Source organism: Adelges cooleyi, unplaced genomic scaffold (assembly GCF_023614345.1).
Source record: "Adelges cooleyi isolate 19-005CV unplaced genomic scaffold, UGA_ACOO_1.1 ACOO_flye_CR_arks_rails_tigmint_CR_PRNA_247, whole genome shotgun sequence".
Taxonomy (NCBI): domain Eukaryota; kingdom Metazoa; phylum Arthropoda; class Insecta; order Hemiptera; family Adelgidae; genus Adelges; species Adelges cooleyi.
Genome location: NW_026095912.1, coordinates 13,328,395 through 13,340,471, shown reverse-complemented (window position 1 = coordinate 13,340,471; position 12,077 = coordinate 13,328,395). Strand labels below are relative to the sequence as shown.

Genomic DNA, 12,077 nt, shown 5'->3' with positions numbered 1-12,077 from the left:
CTAGGTCCTCTGCAATTGTTTAGAATTATATACTCTAAGGATACTATATCACTTATGTCCCTCTCCTCATCTTCAAACACTGATTTATAATTATTAATTTTTATTAATGTGTTATTTATTTAGGGAAAGATTCTCGTCGTCCAAGCATAAGTAATATATACAAATTAACTCAGTTATAAATCACTTATATTTTGCCGTTTCGATTGCGAAGAGAAATACTTGTTTCTATTTTTGTCTGCAGCAATGATTCTGTGTACGATTTATCATTTATAGAGTGAATATATATTAGGCAAAGTTTCGGTCCATGGTTATCATATAGATCCAAATGCACAAAAAACATAATTTATTTGAAAAAAAAACACATTGGAAACTAAGATGTCTTCTCATCGAAACTCGAACAGTCAAAAAATAAATTAAACATTTCCGAATGTCTCATCATTATTTACATGTTATTATGTTTTCTAATTGCAGTCTCGGAGCAGATTACATTGGCTGAACTGGGGATAGACAGAAGAAAAAGAATTAAGGGATCTGTATTAGGTTTACTCCAGGCAGTCGAAGGTATGTTTAACCCAGAGGGTCGCAAAAAGTAAAATATTATGATTCAAGCAAAAAAGCGAGTTTCAGTGTGATCAGAATGATGATACTACATTAATTGTCTAGTACTAATTGTTAATTTGCTTCACAACTGAACCTTGTGATAAAAAAATATATGACTTGTCAAATGTCATACTATCGTGTTATATTATATGGAATTCAAATTATTCTATTGATCTGTTTAGGTTAAAAAGATGAAGACTGTGCAGTTTTTCACACTTTGTAATAAAAATATATATTTTCATTCAAATCGGTCACACTGTCGCCTCGCCTCCTTGCTTAATTAGTCGTCGTGAACATGACATTATATTACGATGTTACAGCTCTATATAATGAAAAACAATTTGTTTTTAAAGATCAATCCCATCATTTTGGTTTGGAGCAGAGATGTCATTTAGTAGCTTTGTTCGTAACTATAGAAAATCCAAGCAGACACATATTTTATAGCCATTCCTCCACTTTCAAAGGAAACCATGGCTGTCGTTTTAAATATGATAAATCTGCCATCGAGAGTAAGGAAATTGAGTACAAAATGTGGGATGATGGATACTACTATGAAGTATTACCTGACCATCATACACAAGGGCGCAAACTCACCCCGAGACTGAAGCCCGGACATAAGATTGTCTGCGCAATTAGCTAAAGAGACCTTGCAGATATACACATTTCTTAAAATTTCTTTAATATGCTATATACAATTTACATAATAAATTATCTTGGAACCATTTAAAATAAGTGTTATTTTTGTTTTATTCGAGTATCAGAGTACAGTTTAAGAGACTATGCATCACCATTTATTGCGATAGTAGTCAGTAACAACTTCACCATAAGGTGAAAACATACGTTAAACGTCTCAAACCCAATTGTGTAACTCTAGTTGTGAAATAATTTCAAATAATTTATTATCCTACTAAGTATAATGTACTGTCATACTTACCTAGTAAAGAATACTTTAAATTAAGTTTTCAAAAAACATTTGAATTATTTATAATATTTGTTAGACATTGATCGTGGCACAATTTTCAACTTATTTTTAATTATTTATTTATTTAAACTAAAATACATGCAATTAATATTTTTTTTTTAACTGAAATGATTGATCAACAAAAACAAGTTTAATACTATACAACGTTCCTTGAAGAAGTTATGAAAAAATCAAATACTTTTTCAAATCCCTAATCGAATTATTCCTAGTATAGGTACATGATAATACTTGTATAGTATACCTATAGTACATGATAACTTCACAACTTAAATAAAAAAAGGAATTATTTTTAGTTAAAGAGGTCATACTGTCACTCGCCTTGTTGATTACTCCGTTGCTGAGTACAAGGACTTATAACATTAGTTTATAAATTATGGTAGTAGTAGTTATTTAAACAGTATAAAAAAAAACGTATAGTGAATATGTTACTCAAGTTTGTTAGTAAAACTTAGCGAAAAAGAGTATAAGCATTTTTTTTTACATCGTTTAGCTTTGTAGAAACCTGAGTTATTCAATGACTCCTTTTACCTATTTATCATCTGTTTTATATCCACCTCAACTACTAAAGATCATAGGCCAATAACCTAGTTTTTGAAGCCTGATAAATTCATTGTTTGGTTTAGACTCATACAAAAGTACTATTTAATTATATCTCCTAACTTATATCTACAAGCTTTAAATTGTGTCTATAAATGATTCAAGCTAGCGTATCCATAATAGCATACTTTAAACACACATTGCCTTAAACTCAAATTTAGTCAAACCCCAGCCTCACAAGCAAGTGCTGCAAAATTAGTCTGAGAAAGTTTAACATACATCTATGATATGTTTTATAAGAATATACAGGGTGATCCAACTAACGTAAGACACTCATTTTCTCGGAAAATATGAATATTTTTTTTTCTATAACTTTTAGTACATATTTTACTACATTTTTCAATATTTAGAATATTTTTTTTTTTTAATGGAACGTATGTTTTTAATTTCATAAATCTGTAGACAAAATTGTTCAAAAAAGTTTTAGCGTTTGAATTTCTATTTAAAAACGGAGTAATATTTTCATCACTTACAAATACGTATTTTATAACTTTTCAAGATGAAAATAATAATACAATTTTGTTTTCAACAATTCTTTTTTGAATATTATTCTGAATGAAGTGACTATATTGAAAAGAACAATAAATAATTAAAAAGGTACAATAGTTAAGTACAATAAAAAACGTGGTGCGTATAGTGAAAATGAGTATTTCATATATACAGTTTTTCAATACTAAAATAGCACATCTAGACTCTAGTGCATATTGAATTTGAAACATACCGTAAAAGTGATTTAAGGCAAAAACGCCCACATCGCAGTATACTGATAATACATGTGAAGACGAATGACGGTTATGTAAGGTATAATTTTTCCAAACAGGTAGATTAAGATCGATTGTCTATATAATAAAAAAAAAAAAACAGGAGCCAGAGTTATTTAAGTCTCATTATCGTGACAGTATTATCGACGGGGTCCAATATTATCATTATTTACTGGCAAATAAAAGTGCTACTGCTGAAAAACCGAACAAATATTGATTTCAATTTCAAATCTTTACTAAGTCACAGAAAACGAATAGATAGTTGAAATTGAAAATTCAAACGCTTAAATTTTTTTAAAAAAAAGTTTACAAAATTATGGAATTAAAAAACATATGTTTCCATTTGCAAAAAAACGAGTTTCGTAGTTCTATAACGTATAAGGATTGAAGATAAAAAAAGTCTAAAAATTGAAAAATGTAGTAAAATATGTACCTTAAAGTTTAGAAAAAAAAAAATTCTCAAAAATATTCATATTTCCGAGAAAATGAGTCTTAACGTTAGTTGGATCACCTTGTATATTGAAAATTTATTTTGTAATGAAAAATCTAAATATTGACTTAAAAACTATAAACGTTGTCAATTGCATCTTTTCTAAATATATTTTAAATAGGATAGCATAATTATTCTATTAAATTATCATAATGTCAACAGTTAAAATATATACTTTAATATAAAATTTAATTTGATTGAATAGAAATTACTATTTTTTCGACAGACTAAAGAATGAAGATGAATTTAAATTAATAAATTATGAGATATGCATAAAATAAGAACACAATACTAAAGCATGTGTTAAATAGAGTACAACACATTCGTAGATGTTAAAAAATAACTGTTTTTAGTATTATTATTGGCTTTTATACAAAATACGGTCTGCTATAATATTTGTAACAACCTGGTACTATCAAGCAAGCAAATTCAAAACGTTCAAAAAAATACATATAATAGAATAATATTGTATATTAAATGTACAAAATAGCTATTCGCTATAATTAGTGGGCCAACGAATTTTTACGTTCATACAACACATTAGTTCTAACATTTTAATAGTAGCCTAAACAAACAACAAAACCCAATACGTTACACAACAGCAATCGTATTGAAAAACTTGTTTTCGAAAAAAAACAATTTTTTAAAACTACACAAAAATGTTGCAAAAACACTTTATAAAATGTATGAAACATAAAAATATGAGTCACTCTAATACATACAATGTGTACATTTGCTATGAATGAATAATGATAATATGTACTGTATTTTATATACTATGTGTATTATTTTGTGCCTAACATTTTATAAAACATATTATCGTAGTAGTGGATTGTCTGAACAGCTATGGCCTATGCCATATCATACAAAAAACAACTAAAAAAATACTGAATATTGTACTTTAAAATATAGAAACATTATAAACAAAGCGTTAAGCTAATAAAAAAAAAACAAAAGTGGTGTTTATGATGATTCCCGCCTTGATAAGGTCGGGGTATGGTGACGAAGGAGAACTTACAGTCCTTAAGTGTTGTAACTAATAATGACGAAATGACTTTCCAAAAAAACCTTTTTATGCGTATCTGTAGACAGTGAAGCATTTAGCGTGGGTGTAAGGGGGCACTTACAACGGGGGACGAGATTTCAAGGGGCACTTTTTCTTTGCAACTTCTTATTAATTTATTACCGTTTAGTACGGACTGAAAACATCACACTTTTACATCCCTTGCCTTAAGATGATTGGTTATAATTAGTAAAAATTACTTATTGAATCCATTTGTGTTTTAATATATTAACAAAGACATAAAATATATTTCAACCTAAAAAATTGAATCCGCAAATGTTTTTTTTTAACAGTCAATATAGCTAATAGAGAAAAGACCTTAGATAAATAGCTTTTGTGGAGTAATAAACCTACTGACAATAATCTAGGCTTTGAGGAACATTTATAATTATTTCATCCTATAATCATTTAAGTATTTTTTTTCGAATGTAATTGTTTTGAATTCAATAAGAATACCTAAAAACGGGGTTCGTTCATTTATACTTCATACTTTATAAATTTGGTTCCAATAACAAAATGTGTTGAAATAATATTGTTAAATTCCAAAGACGCATTTTTCAAAAAAATAATATTTACGTTTGCACAATATGAGGAATTAAAAAAAACATTTTTTCTACTGTGAGCCGTTCAAACAATTCGTATTTTGCACAGTTCACCAAATTTCGATTTTTACACGATACACTATGTTTAAAGTTTAATAAAAGTACAACGAAAAACCAAAAGACTTTTTCATCCGATAAGTTGTAACTTAGTTTTAACAACCTATTCGAATTGGTTTGGTATCGCTAGCGGTGAAATCAATTTAAGTAAGTTATACAATCAAACATGAGTAAAACATTCCCTATAAGTTTTTTTTAATTTTTCAAGTAATTATTATTACAATAATTTATAATACTAATATTTTATAAAATTTTTAATAAAAACCAAAGGCTATAAGACAGCATACTAATAATTATCAATGGGCCGAACATTTTTCGGGGATAAATTCACGTTAAAATATTTAAAATTTTAATAATAAATGTTTTTGAAAAGTTGTCTTTCTTTTTTAAAAGTGTTAATACTATATTTTTGAGTTACTTGCTTAAAACTAAAAAAATCTGTTTTTTCTAAAATAAAACAATACCTGGGTCCAAAAAATTTGGTTTAAACAATTTATTTTTAAGTTTGAACAACTTTTGTTTATAGGGTAATATTAAAACGTCACTAGTAAATTGCCCATGTTGTTCTCATTAATTAAGTAAATCTCAATTAATTGTATTCAAATATTGTGTTTCATATTTTTTGACATAGAAGTCTATTTAGAATCCATTATCATTGATATTTAGACGTTGTTTATTAGTCTTTATGGGTCATAGTTGTAAACTGGTTGAAATTCCTCGTTAATTTCTTAAACGACATTTTTTCTTTGGTTAATGGTTAAAATTTGAATGTAATAGTTATAAATGTTTACGAAAGGACAATTTTATAGAATATATTGTATATTCAATATACAAAATAGCTATTCGCTATAATTATTGGAACGTCGGGGCTCTACGGTTGTGCAAAACATTAGTTCAAACATTTGAATAGTGGCCCAAACAAACGACATAACCAAACACCTTACAGAGCAGCTGTCATATTGGAACACTTGTTTTAGATAAAAAACAATAATAAAACTATACAAACATGTTGGGAAAACACTTTTATAAAACGTAATTAAGTGTATCGAGAGCATTTGTGTAAGCAGATGATCTTACTTACACATTTGTCGAATGATCCAAGTATCTGTTTGAAATATGAAAACATGAATCGCTGTAATACATACTATGTGTACGTTCTCTATGAATGTATACAAAATAATTTTTCTTAAATTTTTGCAATATTCATTTTATAATATACAATGTGTATTAATTTGTGTGTAACATTTTGTAGAACTTATTATCGTAAACGATTATTTAAGGAGCTATGGCCTATGCATCATAAAAAATTATGAAAATCGACTAAAAATCCAGAATATTTTACTTTAAAATGTATACATTTTTAATCTAATATTACATAAAACCAAATATTTTTTAATTAATAATTATTAAGTTATGAGGCTACTGTGTTTGGTAAATGTTGTGCTATAGACTTATTTACATAGAAATAAATTTAGAATTTAAAATCATTAAGAGTTTAGTGTTTTTATTAGTCATTAAGGATCATAGTTGTCAAATGAATAAAAAATCCATTGGCAACTGTAACTGTAAGATAAATGTATTGTATTTTCTTCAGAAAAAAATGAAACATTTTTGTGTTTTGATGACATTAGTCTTTGGATATGTTTTGGCATTACACGAAGGTACGTATCACGAATTTCTGAAATACTTGAGGTTTAAATTAGTGATAGCAATCCAAAAATACAGATTTTTAAATAAATACTTTTTAAGCCACTTACTCTTATAGTATGCTGTGTATTTAAGTAAATAATAAAAAAAACGCTTAATATTGACTATATGTTGCATTTGGATTTTGAATTACGGATTTTATGATTTTAACAAATCCAAATTCAGAAAGAAAATTTTCTTATTGATGTTGTGTTTTATTTTTACATTTCATCGCAAATATTTAATATGGGTACACAGATTTATATTTTATTAATATTTAATAATTTTTTAAAACTACATGCCAGCTTTAAGTAACTAGCACTATTAGTGAAAATCCCAATTTCCGGATTCAATCAATAGTTAAAATTAACTTTTTTTGTTTTCTTATAACTTCCTCTTAGATTCCTTAAAAAGTCTCGTATACCATACAAGTCAGTATAACCAATAATTATTTATCTGTAAAATATATGTACAATATGTCAATTAAGTTTTACCTATATTTTTACATCTTTTGTTTGATTTTTAATCATAGACCATATGCTCAATCATTTAAACGAAGGTAAAATATTTAATAAATTTATAAACAATGTATTTTTTACGTTTTCTCTGACAATTGAATGTTGATTCAACAAAAAAGATTGAAATGAAAATTCTACTGTTTAAAATGTTTCCAAGGGTTGATTTTTTGCTCATTTCACCTTTGCTTGTAGTTTTTGTTACTTAAAAAGTAATTTAAGGTACATTATTACAATCGCGTCAATACAATCATTGGAACTTATTTTTTAATAACTTCTAGCACTTTTATTAAATACCTTACTAAATAAATATACACAATTAAAAAACATATTTTTTCTAGAACATTTGCGCCGTTTAATCACATTTTATATAACGGATGCTATGCATATTGGTAAGCATAATAATTCTTATAATAGTAAAACGCCTAAATGCCAATGACTAAATTTAAATTGTTTTTTGAAATTTTTTTTTAGTTATCCAACCGCACTTCCCCTCCCATCATAACATAAGTTTATTAAATGTATGCGTTACCAACTTTAGAAACCTTATTAGTAACGCATACATTTCATAAACTGTTTTAAATTGAGAATAATGTACTAAACATTTTGACTGGTCGAAAATGAGTTTTGGATAACTATATGTAAAGTTATTGAAGTTTCAAGTTTAGGGCAGGAGGAAAATTGAAGTGTAGTATTATTTTTATCTGCGCCCGTTTTCCAACCACACTTACCCTCCCACCATATCTTTTTAACACTTGTAACTTTAATCGACCAGTCAAAATTGTTTGTACATTATTATAAATTAAAAATGTAATGGAATTTATGCGTTACCATTTAAGTTTAAAAAGTTACTATCACAAAAACTAAGTTGGGAGGAGGGTAAAAACAAAAAAAAAATATATTAAAAAACCTGAGATCACATTGTAAAAAAACACTGTGTAAAGAAAAAATTATAATTATTTTTATACTAAGTGACATATTGAGTGGTTAACGATAAGTTGATCACAGCCAACGTGTCAATTTTTCTATTATATTGATTTGTGTAAAAATTATTTTTCAAACATAAACCCAGTAATTCTTAGTTGTAAATTTAGCAGACACATCGTTTAATAGCGTTTTCTCACTTTTCAACACATTAAATGATGTTATTTATATTTACTCTACGACTTATAATAAATTAATAGCCTATCTCGTTTACCGATAAATTTGTATTAATTTCAGAGACGGTGACTTCGCTTTTGGCTGCGCCAAGTATTAAGACTCAGACATTATAAATTATAATTTTTTAAAAATTTATTAATGACGAATAAGACCTATTTTTACTTTTAATAATTATATACGTTAATATTTCAGCGATGGTTTTCAAGGATGGATGTGGGAATTATCCAGATGGTAAATATTTAATGTATAGTCAAATCACTCAAATACATAATATTACAGGGTAAATTAAAATTTGTGCTTTTACATTTAAATCTGTGTACAAATTAATTATGAAGTACAGTTATTTATATCAAATTATTATTAAATTAAGTTAAAGCTATTAAATATCTATGTAATCATAACAGCAGGAATCAATATTCTTCAATGTTACTGAGCATAAAACACTTTTAAAATTGATTATGTTTTAAATTTCAGATCTGGAAACTAAAGAGAGACATATACTAGACCGTTTGCATTATCGTGGTAAAAATGTGATTCGAATAAATTATAAAACCAACAAACGTTAGATTGGTAAAAAACCAGCTAGGTCTCCTGCAATTATTTAGAATTATATACTCTAAGGACAGTCTGTCGCCCATGCTCCTCCCCACAATTTAAACACCTTTTTATAATTGTTAAATTTTAATAAAATGTTATTTATTTCAGCAAATGAAGCACCTGGTGAAGATAATAGAAGTACTATTTACGAATTGGGTGAAATGGGGATAGACAGAAGAGAAATAATTAAGGGATCTGTATTACTTTTACTACAGTCAGTCGAAGGTATGTTTAACCTAGATGGTGACGATAAGTAAAATATTATGATTCAAGCAAAAAAGCAAGCTTTAGTGTGATCAAAATGGTAAAACTATAATTGTCTGATACTAATTGTTAGTTTGCTTTACTACCGAAACCTTGTGATAAAAAAATATATGACTTGTCAAATGTCATACTATCATGTTATATTATATGGAATTCAAATTATTCTATTGATCTGTTTAGGTTAAAAATATGAAGATTGTGCAGTTTTTCGCACTTTGTAATAAAAATATATATTTTTTTTCAAATTGGTCACACTGTCGCCTCGCCTTCTTGTTTTAATTAATCGTCATGAGCATGACATTATATAACAATGTTACAGCTCTATATATTTTTAAAAATTATGTTTTCGAAGGTAATCCTCAAAATGCGGCTTTTGATGTACAGCAGAGATGTCGTTTAATAGCGTTGTTCGTCAATGTAGAAGATCCAAGCATACACATATTTCATAGCCAATCCAACCTATACAAAGGACACGATATCTGTCGTCTTAAACATTATAAATCTGACGACAAGAATCAGGTATGGCAAACTGAGTACAGAATGTGGGGTGATGGATACTTCTATGAAATATTACCTGACCGTCGTGCACATGGGCGCAAACTCACCCCGATACTGAAGCCCAGACAAAAGAGGGGCTGCGCAATTAACTAAAGAGATCTTGTAGATATACACATTTCTTAAAATTTCTTTAATATGCTATATACAATTTACATAATAAATTATCTTGGAACCATTTAAAATAAGTGTTATTTTTGTTTTATTCGAGTATCAGAGTACAGTTTAAGAGACTATGCATCACCATTTATTGCGATAGTAGTCAGTAACAACTTCACCATAAGGTGAAAACATGCGTTAAACGTCTCAAACCCAATTGTGTAACTCTAGTTGTGAAATAATTTCAAATAATTTATTATCCTACTAAGTATAATGTACTGTCATACTTACCTAGTAAAGAATACTTTAAATTAAGTTTTCAAAAAACATTTGAATTATTTATAATATTTGTTAGACATTGATCGTGGCACAATTTTCAACTTATTTTTAATTATTTATTTATTTAAACTAAAATACATGCAATTAATATTTTTTTTTAAACTGAAATGATTGATCAACAAAAACTAGTTTAATACTATACAACGTTCCTTGAAGAAGTTATGAAAAAATCAAATACTTTTTCAAATCCCTAATCGGATTATTCCTAGTATAGGTACATGATAATACTTGTATAGTATACCTATAGTACATGATAAATTCACAACTTAAATAAAAAAAGGAATTATTTTTAGTTAAAGAGGTCATACTGTCACTCGCCTTGTTGATTACTCCGTTGCTGAGTACAACGACTTTTAACATTAGTTTATAAATTATGGTTGTAATAGTTACTTAAACAATATAAAAAAAAACGTATTGTGGATATCTTACTCAAGTTTGATAGTAAAACTTAGCGAAAAAGAATATAAGTATTTTTTTTACATCGTTTAGCTTTATAGAAAGCTGAGTTATTCAATGACTTCTTTTACCTATTTATCATCTGTTTTTTATATCCACCTCAACTACTAAAGATCATAGGCCAATAACCTAGTTGTTAAAGCCTGATAAATTCATTGTTAGGTTTATACTCATACAAAAGTACTATTTTAATTATATCTCCTAACTTATATCTACCAGCTTTAAAATTGTGTCTATTAATGATTCAGAGCTAGCGTATCCATAATAGGCATACTTTTAAACACACATTGCCTTAAACTCAAATTTAGTCAAACCCCCCGCCTCACGGGCTTTAGTGCTAAAAATTAATCTGAAGATAAGTCTAACATACATCTATGATATGTATAAAAAGAATATACAGGGTGATCCAACTAACGTAAGACACTCATTTTCTCGGAAAATATGAATATTTTGAGAATTTTTTTTTCTAAACTTTTAGGTACATATTTTTTTACTACATTTTTCAATATTTAGAATATTTCGGTTTTTAAATGGGAATGTATGTTTTTAATTTCATAAATCTGCGCACAAAATTTTTCAAAAAAGTTTTAGTGTTTGAGTTTCTATTTAAACGGGGAGTAATATTTTCATCTCTTTCAAATACATATTATATAACTTTTCAAGGGATGAATAATAATACAATTTTGTTTCAACAATTCTTTTTTGAATATTATTCTGAATGAAGTGACTATCTTGAAAAGAATAATAAATAATTTAAAAAGGTACAATAGTTAAGTACAATAAAAAACGTGGTGCGTATAGTGAAAATGAGTATTTCATTTATACAGTTTTTCAATACTAAAATATTGCACATCTAGACTCTAGTGCATATTGATATTTGAAACATACCGTAAAAGTGATTTAAGGCAAAAACGCCCACATCGCAGTCTACTGATAATACATGTGAACGGATGACGGTTATGTAAGGTATATTTGTTTCCAAACAGGTAGATTAAGAATCGATTGTCCATATAATAATAAAAAAAAACTGAAGCCAGAGTTATTTATGTCTCATTATCGGTGACAGTATTATCGACGGGGTTCAATATTATCATTATTTACTGGCAAATAAAAGTGCTACTGCTGAAAAACCGAACAAATATTAATTTCAATTTCAAATCTTTACTAAGTCACAGAAAACGAACAGATAGTTGAAAATTGAAAATTCAAACGCTTACATTTTTTTAAAAAAATGTTTACAAAATTATGGAATT

At 27.4% G+C, this 12,077-nt stretch overlaps 3 protein-coding genes across 4 annotated transcripts in view; 2 read left to right on the top strand and 1 right to left on the bottom strand.

The window, feature by feature from the left end:
* LOC126836372 (uncharacterized) overlaps positions 1-1,326 on the top strand; it is an 80,624-nt gene extending 79,298 nt beyond the window's left edge. The window contains exons 7-9 of the mRNA XM_050569659.1: positions 124-150; positions 472-561; positions 921-1,326. Coding sequence (XP_050425616.1) covers positions 124-150; positions 472-561; positions 921-1,240 — 437 coding nt within the window. The 3' untranslated portion in view covers positions 1,241-1,326. The remainder of the gene's footprint in view (positions 1-123; positions 151-471; positions 562-920) is intronic.
* Positions 1-12,077, bottom strand: part of LOC126836366 (procathepsin L) — a 215,820-nt gene that overhangs the window by 116,902 nt on the left and 86,841 nt on the right. The gene's annotated exons all lie outside the window — the stretch shown is intronic.
* LOC126836376 (uncharacterized) overlaps positions 1-12,077 on the top strand; it is a 57,410-nt gene that overhangs the window by 4,041 nt on the left and 41,292 nt on the right. The gene's annotated exons all lie outside the window — the stretch shown is intronic.